Consider the following 21,846-nt stretch of genomic DNA (forward strand, 5'->3'; position numbering starts at 1 on the left):
TTTGGTTTGATGGCAGAGATGTGTAGGCAACGCTTCGCAGGAATATTGGCCTACACAACCAACATTCAGGCCAGCCTGATTTTTATTCTGATGTAGGATAGTTGTAGCTGGAATACATAGAATTGAGTTGAAACTTATTTAGTTGTAGGCTAAAATCTGTTAGTTTTATACCTGTATCACATGTAAGTCCTAGATTTGGTCTGTAACAGTCACATTTGTATTCATTCCATAAATCGATGCAACTGCCATTATAATTACATGTATCAGGGAAACATTGTACAGTACGTGGACATCCTCTCGTCAGATTGACAAAGATATGATTGGCATTTACTATATCGAGACTTAGTCTGGTTCCCCAAACTGTTATGTCCTCCATACAACCGACATACTTAGTTTTAGACACAGTCTTCTGTAACGAAGTAGCATCCAAAACACTTCCGAAGTAACCATCTTGTGTTGTTTGAATCGTTGGATCATAGGCAACATCTATATTACATCCCGAAGCACATTTACTTCCTGTTATCAGCACAGATAAGTGGCTGTTTGTTTTCGTAAGCTCTACTTTATACCAGCTTCCATCATTTAATTTATTGTTCGATACAGGTGTGTTTATGAAACCACTAGTTCCTACATTATGATATCCTACGACAACTCTACCGCCACTCAGTTCTATAGATGTAAACAGTTGATTAATACTACTTTTTTGACCGATCCATGCAAATAAAACAGATTCCATTAATGTCGTTCGGAATCGAAAGGAAAGTGTCACATCTACGGACATATTAATCTTTGCTTTTACATAAGAGTCATCAAATGACATAGTTGTAGAAATATTACAATATCGCCCAGTAAATCCCTCTGTACACAAACACTCATAATCTTGCTCTCCTCTGGTTTCATTTATTAAATATGGCTGACAAGTCGCCCCATTATGGCACTCATTATTTTGACAAGCTGTTAATTCGAAAGAACAATTTTTTCCGGCATACGGTTTACCGTTGAAAAATGGTGGACATACACAATGATAATCAGCGATTTTATCTATACATGTAGACCCATACTGACAAGGGAGGTAACGATCGCACTCGTTAATTTCAGTGTCACAGTACTCTCCCTCGAAACCTGGATAACAGTCACATCTGTATGCATTGAGAAGATCGAAACATGTGCCGTTGTTACAATTATCATGTTGACAATCATCTATGTTGATTTCACAATTGACACCTGCGACGAGAAAACATTGCAAAGTTAACAAACAAGAATTATAGAGTACAAAGAAGTTTCAAAATATGATTTTCACTAGTACAATATTTGTTGTAATTAATCAAAAATAAAAAGTTGATCCAAAAGTTTTTATGCTCAGTTATGACTTTATACCTTGTGTAGAATAATGACAAAACATTTACCATATTGTAATAAGCAAAGCCAACATGTGTACAACCAAAGTAAGTTTTCAATACTTGTTGTTATTAGGCAATTTTCTTTCTTTATCAGTGCATCAAGGCACTTAATCAGGCTTTAAACATTTGCTATATTAAGTTTGCTGGATAGCCTGCTTCACAATCATGTAATAAATTATCATATCACAACCATCAGGGTGGCTAAAAGTGGTAATAGGCAATTTCACTACTAATGATAATGATGTTGATGATGATATTGATAATTATAATGATAATTACAATGCTGTTGATGATAAAGATGAGGTCAATGTGATGACGATTATAATTACAGTAAACTTCACTTATAGCGAACACGGTTATAGCGAACTTCCGGTTATAAGGAACAATTTATTTTGGCCCGAATTTCGCCCTTCTTTATTTAATATAAAAATATACGGTTATAGCGAACACGGTTATAAGGAATTATCGCTTATAAGGAACTCATTTCTTAGTCCCAATTTAGTTAAAAGTGCATAAAATTATACTTTTATAACGAACTCCAAATATCGGCTATCGTAAATATATCCCGCATTTCAACTTTCGTTGAATGTACCGTTTATTGTTGTATGTAATTCAATATATAAAAATGAATTTGTATAGAAGTATGTAATAGTTTTCTATTTTGGATATTTTTAGCTTGAGTTCTTGTCACAAAGATAAAACGGTAATTCCTTTTATTCTATAACTTCTTTTCTTTAATAGTTTTGCTCGAGTAAGATAATTATCGGTTTTCAACATAATCACGCATGCTTGCAAACATAATCGATAGAAAACTACAAAGTATGCTTGATTGAAATGAAAAGAAATCTATATATTTCATAAGTTAAAGTCACCCTTAAAATATAATAGAAGATATTCAATATAAAAGGAAGAAAAATGGAAAATCTGGTTTATTCTTATTCATTGAAAGAAAACGAAAAGCACTGAGTTAAGAAACAAAATATGATGTTTTATGAAAAATTGAGAAAGGGAGTAAAACTAAAACTGAAATAGCAAAGAATTTTTAAATTCCAAAATGTACACTCTCGGGTATTGTGTCTGAAAAAGAAATAAATGACTAATTATTCTAAATCAAATGCTCTTAAAAATGGCGGACGATGTTTAACAATCAGTTCGTTATATGTAAATCTGTTCGCTATAAAAACTCCTGATACAAGGAACTAATTCGCTATATGCTTACAAGGAACTCCGGATATAAGGAACAGATTTTGAATGTCCCAATGAGTTCGTTATAAGCGGAGTTTACTGTATGATATTGTTTATGACAATGAAGATGGTGACTATATTGATGATGATTAAGTTGATAACAATGTTGATGATGATGATAATAATGTTGATGATGATAATAATGTTGATGATGATGATGATAACAATGTTGCTGATGATAATAATGTTGATGATGATGATGATAATAATAATGATGATGATGATAATAATGTTGATGATGATGATGACAATGTTGATGATGATGATAATAATGTTGATGATGATAACAATGTTGATGATGATTAAGATTATGTTAAGGATGATGACAATGTTAGATCTGACAACAATAAAGATAGTGAACATAAAGCTTACCCCTTGAACCCTCCACACACTCGCACAAGTATCCTGAAGCATTTGCGTAAGAGAATGTAAGGTTCTCAAAGCCTGGGTGGTTGATGTCATACAAGGTTTGATTAGATTTCTGTAAACAGGGACTGTTGAAGTGGCACGGAGATGACTCACACTCGTTAATATCTGTCTGACACTCTTTGCTAGTGTAACCAGGGAAACATGAACAAGAATAGTCCTGAAATAGAACCAATTCAATGCATAACTTAATGTGGTTTACAAATAAAATTCTGTATGGTAATTTTTTTTTTAAATTTAACTATAGTCCTATACATGTAATTGTTAATCTAACTATTATTGAACTGTCTTTATATATATATTTGTCTTTATATATTTGACTTGTCATTGAACACAAATAAATGGATTTCCTGAAGAATATTTTCTTCTTTGTTTAAAATAGTCCGTAATTACCTTTATAAGATCATAGCATGTTCCTCCATTAACACAGGGCTCGGGTTCACAATCATCTATATTTGTCTGACATGTGGTACCTTTAAAACCAGTATCTGTACAATTACACTCAAACCTGTAATATACAATAATTACAGAAAAATATAACACAAATCTTATTGGCCTTATTTTCTGATTGACATACATTGTAATTAATGATCAATAAAATATATAGACTGAGTGTTAATCTGTTTCCTCTGTTTCCTTTTTGGGGGATGGGGGGAGCTCAATTCACCCCATCTTATTTGTTGTAGATCCCCTATTATAAGGGATTCTGTGATTAAAAACACTATAATCTCTAAACAGTATAAAATTATAAAGTCATCTGCTTTGTTGTAAAAAACATATTGCCAACTTATACCCTACCTTATGTGACCATAAATTTATATAATGAACCTGTATTGATTCTAAGTTGAATTTATTAAATATTTGATTATTAGTCGTCATTTAAGGGTTGTGAGAAAAAAATAAAAATTAGCAGGTAACTAAAATTGAATTTTTTATTACTAAGATTAAATATTAATGATTAAATATTAATGATTAAAATGAATGATTTGTAAGAATAAACATGCCTGTGGCTGAATTGATTCATCATTAAGTAAACTTCCTAGAAATTAACCAATGATAAAGAAAACTAGATGAAGGTGTGTTTATGACCACAATATGGACTATTACTTCTATCCCTGATATCATCTGATAATATCAAGGTAATATAATAATTATCTTATAATTTTCTTGTTTGCTTTTGCCACAACAACACTGTTTCACATTTTATGACCTAAGTCCAATTTCAATGTCATTTAATACAAACTTAGAATTAAGTAAAGAAATAATTATGTACATGTAATTTAATCTGAGCAAACAAAAGAAAGGGCTATAAATATGGGCAAAAGGGTATTCAAAATGCATTTGGGCAGCAATTAAGGAAGAAATTGTTTTTTTATACATGTATTTCTATAAATAACTTCTACAGGTGTTATTACAGTCATTGACTTCATGCCACCCAGACACTGTATATGGTAATTTCTTAGGCTCAATGTTAAAGTAAGGGCCATAATGCCAAATACATGCATTTTTCTTGAGCACCTCCTTGGTTTTCTGAGATACACAAATAGCTTCATCACATGAAAGAATGCTTTGTTCATACTTTGAATTCTAACACATAACAATGGGAGTTATACTTTGAACTACATTTTTGTACTTCTATTGAATTTTGAATCATGTGTAAAGATCCTTCATGCTGCTAAATTTCTGTAATGGAATTGGCCTGCTTTGAATTTGGAATTGTCCATTGGAAGTTTAAGGGATTTCAATATCAACACAATAAAAATTGAGGATGTTATTGGTATGTTTAAACTACATCATCCTAGATGTGCAGGCTTGGAGGCCCTGTTCTGGTGGCATAAATTGTCATTACTAAGAATGATCAATACTCTAAGGGTTATTTTCTTGCAAGGTATTCATGCAAGTACAAGTAATGTTACCTCATTGTAGAGTTCCGAGGCCTAAATATATTGTAGACATGAATAGTAAAATACTTAAGTTCAAACATATTCATTTATACTCGGATGTAAATTGAATTCTTGTGGTGTATATTATGGTTCATCAATGACCTTCAAGTCCACTTGTACAAGTTAAAGAACTTAAGTTGTTGGTTCTACTTTAGATGTAAGAACAACTAAATAATTCTAGTGTCACACAAGGAAAACATGGTTTATACCCAAGTTGGGCTAAAACCTGCAATACCCCAGGTTGTCAAACAGGCACTTTAATACTAGGGCACCCATCTCCTTAAATATAATCATACCAGTCATCCAATTTTGGTGTTCATTTTGGCATGAATGAAAACATCTGCCTGGTTAATAGCCAAAAGATACACTTCTCCGAAAGAATCCCTTGAGTCCTTTGAGGAGGATACCTTATTTTCTACATTTAACACAGTCACACAGTATAAGGTTTTATAATGACTTTCCAGCTCAGGTATCCCTCGATAAATGATGTCATGCTAAAGCAGGATCATCAACGTTTTGTAACTATGCTAATGACACCTTTCAACTTACATATTTATTTTGTCGATACATTTGCCCGTATTTAAGCATGGGCCTGAACTGCACTCGTCTATATTTGTCTCGCAGTTATCTCCCGTTATTCCATCAATACAGTCACATGTGTAACTGTTTACACCATCTACACATGTTCCGTTATATTGACATGGATTGGACGCGCACTCATCAATATCTGTTTCACAACGCCAGCCTGTTTACATGATATACAAAATACAAATGTAATGATCATTCAAGAACACGTTTTAATTTAAACATGTCACATCATAGATAAATGTCATTTTAAAGCCTAAAAGTTCCTTATTTAACATACATGTATTATGTTATATTTCAACATTGAGGATATTTAGCTTAACCATAAGTCATAGAAGATCAATGATAAAAGTGACTGTTACACAAAATGCTAAATTCTGCCAGTTGGCCGAGATGGTCACTGGATCACTGGCCAATTTTATATGAAATTTTATCATGAATTTGAACAAGTCATCAAAAACCGACATAAAAAACAAAATTGTCAAGGAGGTCTACCTGGCGCATGCCATAGCCCTTTCATAAACACAATAATCGGGAAAAGACTTCAATAAGCATAAGGTGCTTACAGTCTATTTATGAGCTTTTATTTTAGCACATCAGACATATTGATTCTAACCTAAACAATTATCTCCTTATCCATCGTATCTAAAGAAAACAGCCTTTTTACTCAATTATTCATTAATTTTTTATTTGGTTTTAAAAGTACATTTTGTATTACTCATCAATATAAAAGGATAAAAAAATGCTAGCCTTCAATCATTTTTCAGAAGTAAAAAATATCAAAAGTCAAAACATAAAAGAAACTGAAACAAATAGTGATGTTAGCACTAAAATCTTACCTTCATATCCTGGGATACAGTCACATGTAAAGTTGTTGATAAGTCCCCGACAAGATCCACCATTCTTACATGCTGGTGGATCCCTGTTTACCACCTCGTGTATGTTACAATATGAAGTTGACACCTCACAATTCAAACCTGAAAGCATCATTTTAAATACTTTATGATATGTTAGAATTCTAATGTACGTTCTGCAAGTCATCACGAAATACAACAAGAGCTGTTGTTAGGACAGTGTGCGACTTTTCTCAGGCTTGATGCCTGGATAATGTAGAACTTTCTAGGTTTAAAAGGGCCATAATTATGTCAAAATTCATGAATATTGACATACTTAAAACAAATGAGTAGACAAATTTATCGTTCAGCCCAAAAACCTTCTCGTCTATCCCCTTCGTAAAATATGATTATGTAATAATGATAATACTTCAACCTCGGTTGTCTTGAACTACAGATCTATCTAACAAATTTGCACAGGCTGCTCACAAAATCATAGAACAACTGCCCACAGACACATGACTGAAATACTGTTTCAAATCTGGTCCAAAATCAAACAAAACAAAACTTCATCGCCATGACATAAGTCTTTCCACTAAGCCAAAAAGACCTCAAAGATTCATGATTTCTTTATTGAAGGTTCAGTACAGCACTAATGTTACACAAATAATAGTCAAAGTATAAAGTGGATATGAAATTTGGCCCTGAACTGATATATTGTATATTAAAAGCCTGTAACAGAAAAGCGGCATTTCTTTATTCCTTATTTTATGATTTACAACCATTTTGCAGCAGGTGGTTGAAATGTAAATAGTTTATTTAATCAAGATATTGATATTTTCTTACACAGCTGCAATTTTCATATTGACTAGATTTTTCTTTAGCATGAGATGACATTATGTACATGTAGTAAACAAACACAGGCAACAGTTGGTCCTTGTTATATCAGAACCTATACATGAATATGAATATGGGATTTTTATAGTATTACAGTTAAACCTGTGTTATTAACATGTCATAAAGCAGCTCTCCTGCTATACTGGAGGACATCAGACGTCAGCTGTGGTGCCATATATCATTTCAGGTACAAGTAGGACCCCAAACCTTCAATAAACTAGCTGGATAGTTTCCTCACATGAATAAACCAAAACTGCCCTAAAGAGGCTTGGACCCATAGAGTTCAGAGGCTTTGGATTTGACACTGGCATCATTAACAACTATGCTATATCGTTTCAATATTAGAGGATGCTAAAATTAAGATTGATAACATGTCACTAATGGCCATTATTTCATTAACGATACTAATGGAACAAGAATAAAGCAAAGAACTTGTGCTAACAGACCACTTCATAAATAAGACCAGACTTATGATACTCATTTTCCATTTCACAAGATTACAGAACTAATGGTTATCATAGGCAAGTTTTCGTGTATAATCATATTAATGTCAAGTTGTATGGATTTTTTCTCTCAACTTATCAATCACAGCTTGAAAATACATGAACAGCATATTGTAGACCTTGTCATCTGTCAACTGTTTTACAGACAAACCTGTCAAAAATGACCAAAACAGTCACAAGACAGTGGACTTGGGAGGAACCATTGGAGGTTGAAATCTGAGCAACTCAGACACCACATTTGAGAGACCTTAACATTTTCTGTCTTAAATGATAAATGTAGAGATGTCATAGTGGTGACTACTTTGATAAGTATAACCATGTTAACATCATCATAAGTAGGTCACTCATATTTTTTTTGCTATTTCCTGCATTATAAATATTATATATAATATCTACTTATAATTTTTACCTGGGTTACATGCCACCATTAAATATGTTTCAAGACAGGTACATTTAACTGAAGTTTTGCTACAAAACAGTAATTTTTGTTGAAGCCAAGTAATGTGTGATAAATTTGTATGTAAATAGGGAAATTTCATTGTTCATATCATTAACATGTTTATTTTTACTCAAGTCTACTGCCACCTTATTATATCTTTAAATTCTATATAAGTAGGCAGGTAAGCAGAACTTTTGTATTAATTTTGTATTAATTGTTAAAACCATGTTTTGTATGATAGAACAATGTATAAATAGGGAAACTTCATTGGTGTTCAAAATATTTTTTATTTGAATGAAAGATAATATTGCCCTGCAACAAAATATCTATATAAATGAACACAGAATATATCTTAGAATACTAACCTGAGAAATAGTTCCCATCCGTATGTCGGCCACATTTACACTGGAATGTTCCATCTTCATTCTCGCAGTCGCCACCGTGCAAACATATTGACGGTTCAACAAGACATTCATTAATGTCTTGTTCACAATTTGTTCCATTATAACCAGTCAGGTAGTTCCAAGTACGATCATTTTGCGAGTCTGTTACGCTAGCAAGTCTCTGGTTACATTGGCAGGTATATTTACCGATTTCGTTGATACAAGTTCCGCCATTCTGGCACGGTGAGCTTTGGCATTCGTCAATATCTGTTGTACAATCCTGACCTTCATAACCTATGTAAAAATGTATCAACAGAAAATATATAAACACTCGGTTCATGTTTAAACTTTTAGAAGATATCCTTTAACATCACTGAAGTAAATAAAATCCCTGTTCATTTTCAGCTGTGACAATCGTTATAACAATCCTTACACCACTCCTCCAATGAGAACATATCCAAATTTCAAAGACACCTTGTTTATATATACTTAGGAACAGTCTCTTAATTTTCAGAATAATTTTTATTCTCTTTTTTTATTTCAAATTTTTCACATCATTTTTTCAGACAGTCCCACACTTTTGTAAACTCCAGTCAAAATTATGTCATTATCCCAGGTAAATAAGGAAATACAATATTCACCTCTCCGACCTATATTTATTTTCCCCGCTAGATAATAATCATAATTATAAGTCCTGTATAACAAAAGGTATCCAAATATTCACACAACTATTCAAGCTTTCACTATCTAGGTTGTCAAATCAGATAGTAACATAATTTTATCATAGACCTCGAGGGCGAATAATTCATAGTATTCAGTTTTGTTGAAACTTTAAAATGAGACAGTTGTCACAATATCTCTAGTCATTTGACTTATAAAATGCTATATGTAACCACTAGAGATTTTATGATAAGACCTGCACTAAGAGCACTATTTGTTTCACAATTTATGTTAAAGCCACATCATATCACTATATATAATATTGGTTTCCATTAAAGCATGAAAAAAAGCTGAACATGTAAAACTCTTGAAGTTAATTATCCAAATAAACACACTTTTTACAGTGACAGTTTATAGGTATGTTTTTTTATTTGTGTTTTTTTTTCTTAATTTGGCAAATTTAAAAGCTATAAATTTTTGCAATTTAGAATCTGGTAATTTAATTCAAACAATTCATTTCAAAGGATATTTCTTTTTCTTTAAAGTCTTATAAATCCTAGAATATTCTCTATATATGTCCATATGTCTATATTTATTCCTACTTTAGATTTTACTGTTTTCAAACACTCTTAAACTGCAATAAGCATGTAACACTGCAGAAGTTATACCCTTTTATCTGAGACCAAATTTAGACGCCCAACTTCCCTGTGGTTTGTTATCTTAATTTACTATAGACACAATGCACTTTGGGATTAGTTTATCTTTAACAATTTAAAGTATGGATAATTTTCCACTGGATTCTGTGCCCAGTGAATTTGATAAAATAAATAAACACAGCCATTTAACATTGCCATACTTTTATCTGACTTTTAGTAAATAGTGAATTACGACAATTTCAATTTTATCAAATGCTACTTTTCATTCACTTTAGAGAAACACTACTGTAGTAGTATTATTGCAGTATTATTATAGTGGTAGTACCAGGATAAAGATTTGGAATTTTAGACAGTCCATTTTCTATTTGGAAAAAATAATTTCAAAATACAAAATGTGAATGCCAACAATACTGTCCAGTTAGACAAGATTCCTGTGCACTCGAAAATTTGTGTTAATTTTTGTCTCTTATAAAAAAACCTTATTTTCAGATGAATAAAAAATGAATGTTTTATGGCCATAAAAATCCCATATAAATTTTTGTTTTTATAAATGCATAGCATTACAGCTTATTCATCTTTTTAAAGATTTAAGAACTGCAAAAATAAATAGATAAATACACTTAGGCATTTACAGTAAATCTATTTTATTATCATACATTGCATATCAGTAATTTATTATATCCTCCATATATTATCATGTTATATTTGTTTCTTCAGTAATCATATTTTGTCTTAAGTGTTTACTTAATCCCTGTATTTTACAAAATACCTCTAGATTGGTCTTTACTAATAGTTTAAATATGCACTTATTTATTATATTTGTATTATCACATATGATAATGACTCGGAAGATTATCAGAGATATATATTAATATAAAACAAGTTTTAGTGAATGTACTGACTTAACCTTTTCCCTGTTATATAAGCGTGTTTCGACGGCTTTTTGCCCCCCCCCCCTTTTGAGGCCTCAAACAGTGAAAAATGCCCTATTTAGGCCCCAAACACTGTTTTTCGTTTGAGAAATGTTGTTAAAAAAAGTGACCACTTTTTCGGCGCCGTCCCCCATCCAAATATTACATCAGGGGGTTGCCAGAAGGGGGATGTGCCTCAGGTCGATCATAGGGTAACTAGTAACCAACGCTGAAAAGTCTTTTACTCTATCTCAATTCATTGAGAAGTTGCAGCACTTTGAAATCAGTTTTGATGGAAAAAAAACAATGCAAAATAGTGATTTTTGGCAATTTTGAGACGTCCCCCGTTGCCATGGTAACAGGAAATTTACCATTGAGCATGCTGTTACAGAGGTTATGGTGTAGTCAACATTTGTGCCAAGTTTTCTTTAGTATTGAAGCATTTTTCACAGTTTCATAGCAGTTTGAACTTGTTACAGGAGGCTTTTCGATGAAAACAGCCATTTTTCGCAATATGCTCATGGGGTAAAAGGTAAAGTCTTTATATACAGTAATAAATCAGTTTGTCAAATATGAAATATAGCATAAGTTTATTTAGAATGGAACAGTTTGTATTGAACATAAAGCACTGATATACCTACAGGAAAAGACATAAATTATGTAAATTAATGCAGTTTATAGTCTATGTTTTATGCACAGGGCATTGCTCTCGTACATAAAAATCCTTCTACCGGTATCAATCTGCCTTAGAAGTCTTATCACTACCCAGATGGAAGACCAAATGGCAACATTGAATTATACTCATTCCCTTTAAGGGTACCCATGTACATCTCAGTGAAATGAAGCAATGTGTAAATTGACATAAGCAGTTTCCTTGATGACTGAAAAGATTTTATCAGTTTGGTATTAACCGACACCAAAATTTACTCTCTTAAAAAAACACCATATATATAATGGATGAGGAGGAATATATCTACTTTCTTATACAAAACTGATTCCCTTAACACTGCAACATTTCTATGATATTATCACCAATATAGTCAACCCTTACTATGCTAATCATCTTATTTGGACTTGTCCACCTTTAAATCTAGACAAAACAATTCAATCTTAGGGTAAATTTCAAAATAAGTCAACTGAAAGAATAGTGAACAGTGCAGACCAAGATCAGACTGCAGTGGTCACATGGGTAGATTCAGATGCCAACAGCATGCTTACAAAAGTGTGGTCTTATTACTGGTATTTCAAGCAAATTGTTTTATTTAAGTGATATACTTTTAATTTACTGTAATTTGGTAATATAGAGAACTTATTGAGAACTTTATACCCATTGTATGCTGGCAACAATAATTTGAAAGACCTCTTGAGTCAGGACAGACTTAGAATTTTAAGGCTTCACAATTTTGATAAACTTTCAGAAATCCCTTCAACTTGAAATGGACTGTTCCAAACTCATGACAGGGCAAGTTCATTGTATTAATATTAGATGACTAATACATACAGTTGACTCTCAATAAGTCAAAATCGCTTTACTAAAAATTCCGCGTTAGTCGAAGAATTTCTAAAGTCCCGCAATTTTCCTTCTTTATCTTTGTATTTTAACTCCGCTTAGGTCAAATTTTGACTTACCGAGACTCCTGTTTAGTCGAAAAGAAAATTTGGTCCCGTCAATTAAAGTCCAACATATTTTCATTTCAATTAGTCGAAGTGTGAAAACAGACGACTGATCAAAGGTCGGCGACATCAAGGTGAGATGTTGTCACTCGTGATTTACACGTTTCATAGTATTTTTTAATTGGTCATCACGTATTATTAACACGTCGTATAAGTGGCTTTAATCTGTTTCAGCACTTAATTGGTTTTAACAGTTAGATAACTAAATTAAAATTTAATTACATTTCTTTAAGAAAGTTGACTCATGCCAGTATGACGGGTGTTAGTCAAATAACAGCCAAGGTATTGATGTGTGTTATCAACGTAAATGACATTTGTATAATTAATATTCCGTCATTTTGCATACATTTATTTGTACTTTCGGTTCACGATAGTTGCTACTTTCGTTTTCGTCCGATGATCAATTAAATCAAATATAATTGTATGTTTATGTTTCACTATTTATATACTGTATTAAAATTTTGAATGATATATTTTTGTTCATTATGATTTGTAGTTGTAAGTAAGTTACCGTCATTTCAACGGTTAAATATTGCAGCATTGCCGCTAACAACAATAACAAACCTACTTCTTTGCACATTTAATCAGGCACATGTATATATACATGTACGACTGTCAACGTAATTGCGGCAGTTCCACGTTACTCGAATTCCGTTTCTCTCGAAGTAAAATGCCCAGTCCCTTGGATTTCGAGTTACCGAGAGTCAACTGTATATGTAACTCCCCTTAAACTACATTGTTATCTGCTATAAATTATATCATTACTGTATATAGGAACATAAATATTTGCACTGTGAATGTTCAACATGACTTTATCACTAATAGCTCTAACTTATGCAACAAAAAGGCCATATTTTTGAGATTAAATCAGCATTATTTTAAGATCCGATACATTTTTATTTCACTTTTTAAAATCCCACCTACAAACACTTCTTATCAATTATTATCATATAAATTTAGACTGCTAACTTAAGTGACATCATACTAAAATTTTGACAATATATCCGACAAGGTTGAATCCTTTTTGTTTTATTGAGGTATTCATGAGGACAAATTTACCAAACCTCAGAAATCATCCTCAATGGACAGCATTCACTTCTGAATACACTGCAATACAATGTAGCCCCATAGGTTTTACATAGAAATAACTTAATATTGTTAATGAAAACTTTTCAGGATAACACAAATATGCATGCAAGAATTCACTTTTGGTCAACAGTATCAAATATTATTGGAGTAATTTGCAGGTATTTTACATGAATATTTTACTTTCCTCAGCTAGAGATGAGAGTCACTTTTCTACAGCTAAATTTGAATAATGGATTTGCCTGGTTTTAAATTTAAAACTGTCCAGGAGTAATTTAAGGGATTTTAATATCATAAGTTTAAATTAAGAAGCTGAAAGAATAGAGTATTGTCTCACACGTCTACAGATTGGTCTGACAGATTCTCTGGAATAGATCAAGTCATTATTTGTGCTAGCATTCAAAGAATTACACTGATAAACCCTTGTCTAGCTGGAAGCAAATGATAAACTAATTTACTATCAGTATAGTGTCAGGCCAGCCAGCACATCCCCACAGTCTGACAATGCTCTATACTGTTTGTTACTTTACTTTTAATTTTCATATTGATACCCCCAAAATTGAAAATTGACAGTTCCGAATATGGAAGTTAGTCAAGTTGTATATCCTCCAAAGATACTTTTGTTTCGCTCCAATAAGAATCTTTAGCAAGAGGATACATTGCTGAAAACAATATTTCAAAATTTTCGTTTGCTTCCTCATATGTATATATTGTTTCTATGTTAAAAATTATTTACCTTATTTATATTATTTATCAATTCTGTGTTTATTCAATATTTGTTACATTTATATAATTATACATGTATTTATATGTTTGTCAGTCATACATTTATGTACATGTAATGATTTGAAATGTATTGTATATGTACGTACTCTTCAAAACTGGAGGAAATAAAGAAATATATATTTAAGAAAAACAGCAGGTAAAGGGCTTAAACACAAACCTAGCCTTTCTTTATCATGCTTTATGTTGCTACTCAACACTTCTCTTTATGCTCTCAAAGCTGATTTAAACTGAATATTTGCCATTAAAAGCACATGTCTTAAAAGCACATATCTGTAGCATATTTCAATTGCACTATTATGCAAGTTCCTTAACAAAGCATTATAATCAGTGTTTTCCTAAAAAAAAAAAGCCGCTCTAATAGCGCGGATTCTACAAACAAAGCACATTGAGTTTTTCAAAAATGCAATTCAAGGGCTCATTACAAATACTGTCATATCTCAAAGGCCAGAGTTCTCTCCCCTGCTAAATATGTATAATGGACTGGTCCTGCTTTGAATTTCAAAGTGTTCACAGTTTAAAGGATTTTGTTCACCATCTCCATAAGAAAAGTGTGAAGCAAATATTTTAGAGTACGGTCAGAATGCTGGGATGTACAGGTAGGTCTGGCCCAATACTGGTTACATATAAGGAAAGTCATTATAGCCACCAGTATAACAACCTGGTTGCTTCAAAGATAAGTTACATATTAAAGTGACAGTATTTTGCACTGAACCCTTGTTTGCTAATTTCACTTCATTCAACTTTTATATTAACTTAACTGAAATCTTTCAAAAGGAGCACTTTTATCAACATCTCTATACAATATCATATACAATATTTTATGTCTAAATAATAGATTTAAAAATGTTATATACTAATTCATGCTTTTACGAGGAATTTAAGTTTTCTAAACAAATTTATTTTAGTTCCATTGTGTTGAAAGCTATAAGATTAATGAAACACTCTTGAAACACTCTCGAATCTGTTCCTGGAACCAACCAGTACTAAGCAATTCTTGCTCATGGAAACAATGACATGCCCCTGAAAGGGTTTAAACACATGTGGTCAGTAATCCCTAGATTACTAGTCCCACATGTTAATCATTCAGCCATGCCACCAATTTCTGACTGCTTTTTTACAAGTAGATGACTCTGTTTACATTCATGCAGACACATGCCAACACCTCAGTAGAACCATTTATCTTACATAAACTAGCTCGATAGCTTCCTCATCTGATAAAAATCCTTGAAACAATGGTAAGTGACGGGCAAGAAAATTTTTTTCATGTCTCATTATTCCTTTTAGTGTTACTCATTTTTTTATCATAAAATGCTGCATTATCATGACTGACTCGACAATTTGTTATTTAACATGCTCAACTCATGCCAAATTATAATACAAACAACAATAACAACAGTGACATAATACTGATTCCCAAGCCTGACAACATTGTGACAGTTAAGACAACACTGTGATGGCATGCATGAGAAAATCAGGCAGAAAATGCATCCAAGCTAGAAAATCATCAAGAAATTCATCTACACTAACCTTCAACTATGCCTTTAAAGAGAAGACAGGTGATATAAAATATACAGTATAATGACTCCACTCTCAGGAAAAACAAGATTTTATTTCATATACAATATCATAACATTATGATGTCTTATGAGGGCCTTTGGTTTTTTTGCAGTTATCTCCCTTCAATTGGGAATGACAAAATGTATGAAAAGGGAACTAGGTCTAGAATGTTCAATGCAAAGCTAACGTATCTAGTTCATTTTGTTGGATTGATTAACAGTCATTCAGACACTTAGATATCTTCTTCATAACAGAAAATTTATCATAACTAATGGGACGATAAATACAACACCACCAATAAGGGGCCAGTGGTAATTACAAATTTTATAGAAAAGAAACAGAATGATGTTGTGATAAACTGCTTGATATTTGTAAACTTTTGAGACATTACAACATGTTGATATGTAACTAGGTACAGCACATAGAGTTGTCTAACCATGATGAGTGATATTATAGATATCATTGTCAATATGAGTGAAAAGTTAAGAATAGAATTTAGATACATCTATGATAACAGAAAAATTATGATAAAGGAAGTTTTAGTAAATTAATAAACATGTACATGAATGTTCCCATAACTTACCTAACGGACAAGCACATCGGTAACTGTCGACTTCATCAAAGCAGACGTGAGGTAGCGTACATGGGTTTGGCGTACAATCGTCTATATTAGTCTCGCATTGATTCCCTGTAAAACCTGTTACACACGTACAACTCAAATCATGTGACGGGGGCGTGGATATACATGTTGCACCATTTTTACAATTTTGAAACACAGGACTACATGCATCAAACTGAACAGAACAATCAGTACCCATCCAGTCTGGCGTACATGTGCAATGATATCCATTAATCCTATCCGTACACACTGCACCATTCTGACAGGGATCCGAATTACACTCATCTATATCTGTTTGACATTTGACACCTAAAATAGTAATAAATATCAAAATTAACACTATGTAAATTGTAGCTTAGTAAAGTATGTGTATACAGTGTTCTTTCAATGATACTGCAATAAAAAGCAAATTAAGAAAATGAGATAATGTGACTTATAAATCTGATATATATCACAGGCACTCTGGATTAAAACCATAGAAATCAGTTTTTCACAATACGTTAGAAGAGACTCATACCAGAATATCCAGGTTTGCAGGTACAGTTGAAGAATCCTATACCATCTGTGCAGGCAGTGCTGTTAATGCCACAAGGGTTTGGAGAGCATTCATCCACTTCTGTCTGACAACGAGGCCCTGTGTAACCTATCACACATACACAACTGTACTCGTTAACCTAAAAAATACAACAAGAGGGCCATGATGGCCCTGAGGTCGCTCACCTGTATATAGCCCCCCCCCCCGGCCCAATTTTTTTCCCAAGGGCTTTTATTTGTTTATTTGAACAGACTTGGTAGACACCCATAGGAAGTTGTTTCATGCAAAACATCTAAGTTCTAGCTCATTGGGTTTTTTAAAAGAAGATTTTTTAAGTTTTTACTATACACATATAGTTAAAAACAATGACACCCCTCGGGCAGGGCCAGTTTTGACCCCTGGGCTTTTATTTGAACAAACTTTGTAGATATTTACTTAAAGATGTTTCATGCTTTATATCTAAACTGTAGTTATTTGGGTCTTTTCAAAGAAGATTTTTAAGTTTTTGCTATGTATATAAGGAAAATCAATGACCCCCGGGGCGGGGCCAGTTTTGACCCCAGGGCTTTTATTTGAACAAACTTGGTAGACACCCATTCGAACATGTCTCATGCTAAATATCTAAACTCTAGCTATTTGGGTTCTTTAAAAGAAGATTTTATAAGTTTTTACTATATGCATATAAGGAATATCAATGACCCCCTGGGGCGGGGCCAATTTTGACCCCAGGGCTTTTATTTGAACAAACTTGGTAGACATTCACTAGAAGATGTTTCATGCCAAATATCTAAGCTCTAGCTCTTACGATTTTTTAAAAGAAGTTTTTTTAAGTTTTCACTATATACATAAAAGGAAAAGCAAATACCCCAGGGGTGGAGCCATTTTTGGCCAAAGGGCTTTTATTTGAACAAACTTGGTAGACATTAACTAGAAGATGTTTCATGCCAAATATCTTAGCTCTAGCTCTTACAGTTCTTTAAAAGAAGATTTTTTAAGTTTTTACTATATGCATATAGGGAAAATCAATGACCCCCTGGGGCGGGGCCAATTTTGACCCCAGGGCTTTTATTTGAACAAGCTTGGTAGACATTTACTAGAAGATGTTTTATGCCAAATATCTAAGCTCTAGCTCTTACAGTTCTTTTAAAAGAAGATTTTTTAAGTTTTACTATATGCATATAGGGAAAATCAATTACCCCCCAGGGTGGGGCCAATTTTGACCCCAGGGCTTTTATTTGAACAAACTTGGTAGACATTCACTAGAAGATGTTTCATGCCAAATATCTAAGCTCTAGCTCTTTGGGTTCTTTAAAAGAAGATTTTTTAATTTTTTACTTTATGCATATAGGGAAAATCAATGACCCCCTGGGGCGGGGCCAATTTTGACCCCAGGGCTTTTATTTGAACAAACTTGGTAGACATTCACTAGAAGATGTTTCATGCCAAATATCTAAGCTCTAGCTCTTACAGTTCTTTAAAAGAAGATTTTTTAAGTGTTTACTATATGCATATAGGGAAAATCAATGACCCCCTGGGGCAGGGCCAATTTTGACCCCAGGGCTTTTATTTGAACAAACTTGGTAGACACTCACTAGAAGATGTTCCATGCCAAATATCTTAGCTCTAGCACTTACAGTTCTTTAAAAGAAGATTTTTTAAGTTTTTACTATATGCATATAGGGAAAATCAATGACCCCCCGGGGCGGGGCCAATTTTGACCCCAGGGCTTTTATTTGAACAAACTTGGTAGACACTCATTAGAAGATGTTTCATGCCAAATATCTAAGCTCTAACTCTTAGGGTTGTTTAAAAGAAGATATTTAAAGATTTTTCTTTTGGTTACCATGGCAACCAGAGTTCTGCATGGAATTAAATTCTTTGAACAATTTTTAAAGGTGACCACCAAAGGAACATTCCTGTGAAGTTTGGATGAAATTGGCTCAGTGGTTTATGAGGAGATGTCTTTTAAAGCAAAAGTTTACGGACGGACGACGGACGGACGGACGGACGGACGCCGGACGAAAAGCGATCACAAAAGCTCACCCTGTCACAAAGTGACAGGTGAGCTAAAAAGAAGTCACTACTAAAATGATGATGTAACAACAATAACCTTTATAATGGCCATAATTTTGGAGTAGGCCAAAAGTAACCTGGTTGTGTTTTAAGTCCATTTCATCTGGTTTAGAACTTATACAAATATTCCATTTGAGTCAAAGGTGAAGGTCACAGGGCATCAAACATTAAAATATGTCATGCATGGGATTGATAAAGCCATGGCTTGATTTATGGATTGATAAAGCCATGGCTTGATTTATAGACATGCCATCCTAACAGATTATGAATATTTTGAAAGACAGGAATTAAAATATTGAATAATCAATACCAGATCAATACAAGTTCCACCATTTATACATGGTTGACGGGCACATTCATTTATGTCAGTCTGACACTCGTTTCCGTTGTAACCCAATACACAGTCACATCTGTATCCATTCAACAAGTCGACACATCTGAAATACAAGTAAATACAATTAGTTACATCTCTAATAAAATCTACAGCCTAGCTTGCGATGAGTGGCCCCTGCATGTATGAGCATTATACGATCAAACAATTTGCTGTCATAAGACATAGAATGTTAAAATGTGATAGGACTCAATTGAAAAATTAAAAGAAAATAACCTAACAAGATACACGTATTAATCAAACAAGAAATTTACCCCGTGTATAAAAACCTTATGAGGCTATGTCTTTTTATACATCACTTGCATTACAAACTAGTGTCTGGTAGTTCTTCTTTTTGTGAAATTTAGGAACAATTCACATTGGATACTATTTGTGGTAATTACATAAAATTCATTTGTTTGATTTCTAGATATTGAAAATATAACATACGTTGCTCCATTTTGACATGGGTTTGAAGTACATTCATCTATATCTGTAGAACAATTCTTATCCCCGTACCCAGGCACACAACTACATGTATAGTTGTTGACTAAATTCTGACATGTGGCACCATTCCGGCATGGTGTGTACTCCTGACACTCGTCTATCTCTACACACTGCGGCACAGTACCTAAAATATGACAGACACAATACATGTATATAAAAACATGTACATCCCCATTCATTAAACTAAAGTCAGCAAAGAATGAAGAGTAACAACATGTCACCATTCTAATATGTTAAAATAAATTATTAATTTCTACTAGTTACCATCATAACAATGCTCATGATTCTCATTCATCAAAGCTTGACTGTGAAGGAGGCATAATGCTTATTTGACTCCCTTTCAAATCTCCACCCTTGTTTTATTTTATTGGACATGACAACACTATTATACTGCAACTTACTAGATTCACTGGAGGAGAAACACCTCAAGTGCCCCTTCATGGATTATTACCGGCACTGAGTGGGCACTTGAGTAGTACCACTGACTTTTTGAAGCTAGCTGGATTGCTTCCTCACATGATAAAATCATCCCTGTGGGGCAAGTGACTTAAGTTGGCAACATTAACGATTCAGTCATGGAGGCCCAGCCGGCATTCCCAACCAGTAAGAAACCATGGACATGATCCTAATGAGGCTTGAACCCAAAATTACTGGGTTATGAGGCAGACACCTTAACCACTACATCATATCTGCCAATATTTTCTTATTATTAACTTTTAATAGAGACAGAATACATTATTTTTATCTTTGATTATTTATCATGTTGAGAAATTCACAGTATTGTCACTATACATAACTACACATCTTTGCAGTCTGACCAGGCTTTTTACTAATTGTAGCTCTTTTTTTCTATTTTGATACTGGAATTGTTGATTTTTTAAATGGTCCAGTGTTCTACATTCATTTTGCAGGGCAAATCCTGCAGGTTTAAGGTTTAAAAAATTCAACTTAATAATACTAAATACATAAGAAAAACAGAACTAAATACCTCTGTATCCTGGTTTACAAACACATGTATGATTGTTGACCCCATCTTTACACTCGGAGAACTGTCCACCACATGTAATTTGCCCCAAATGCTATATCTGTCTCAACTTTATCCCGTATACCCTGTAACATACACAGTTAAGGGGAATCTCGATTCTGACATTGGCACCTTTTCTGACACGGTGTGACGGGCATTTTTTTAGTCTGAAAATAGGACACAAAAATTAAATACTTTAAAAAGGATTATTCCCTCAATTTCATTGTTATTTTTTGGTTTGTAGTTTTACTCCTGAATTTGTGAAAAGGGACAAATTTCATTCATATTCAAGTACATGTTGCCTCATGAGTTGTTTCCCTTGCTCTAGGACTATATTTAGCGATGCAATAGTGTATATATTTGGTAGGGGCATTGTATCGGAGGGTAAAATGGGGCAATTTTACTGGCATTTCACAATAATTGACAATATGTGTCAGAGGAGTATTTTACTGGAATTTAAGAATAACTGGTAAAAGGATTTTCTAAACTAGGTCACTGTATGACAAGAATAACTCACCTGACACTTGGGTCCAAAATAACCATCTTGACACACACAAGTAAAACTACCAGGATTGTTGAAACATTGTCCCGTACCACATATACTTGTGTCATTACATTCATTTATATCTTCCTCACAAAGTGTTCCATTGTAACCTGGCAATACAACAATACAACGTCCAATGTTTAACAGATAATTTCAATGCGCAATAAAAAAATACCATGCTTAAATTACA

General features: G+C 33.2%; 1 protein-coding gene across 1 annotated transcript in view; it reads right to left on the bottom strand.

Moving 5' to 3' along the window:
• LOC132729473 (protein crumbs-like) overlaps positions 1-21,522 on the bottom strand; it is a 48,387-nt gene extending 26,865 nt beyond the window's left edge. Inside the window, exons 1-13 of the mRNA XM_060715245.1 lie at positions 21,517-21,522; positions 21,077-21,167; positions 20,032-20,212; positions 19,522-19,648; positions 17,121-17,277; positions 16,568-16,912; positions 15,955-15,966; positions 8,637-8,948; positions 6,439-6,576; positions 5,564-5,759; positions 3,465-3,579; positions 3,018-3,231; positions 172-1,224 (exon numbers count right to left, since the gene is read on the bottom strand). Coding sequence (XP_060571228.1) covers positions 172-1,224; positions 3,018-3,231; positions 3,465-3,579; positions 5,564-5,759; positions 6,439-6,576; positions 8,637-8,948; positions 15,955-15,966; positions 16,568-16,912; positions 17,121-17,277; positions 19,522-19,648; positions 20,032-20,212; positions 21,077-21,167; positions 21,517-21,522 — 2,947 coding nt within the window. The remainder of the gene's footprint in view (positions 1-171; positions 1,225-3,017; positions 3,232-3,464; positions 3,580-5,563; positions 5,760-6,438; positions 6,577-8,636; positions 8,949-15,954; positions 15,967-16,567; positions 16,913-17,120; positions 17,278-19,521; positions 19,649-20,031; positions 20,213-21,076; positions 21,168-21,516) is intronic.
• Positions 21,523-21,846: the final 324 nt, after the last annotated feature.

Source organism: Ruditapes philippinarum, unplaced genomic scaffold, assembly GCF_026571515.1.
Source record: "Ruditapes philippinarum isolate M1 unplaced genomic scaffold, ASM2657151v2 ctg926_1_1_1_1, whole genome shotgun sequence".
NCBI lineage: Eukaryota > Metazoa > Mollusca > Bivalvia > Venerida > Veneridae > Ruditapes > Ruditapes philippinarum.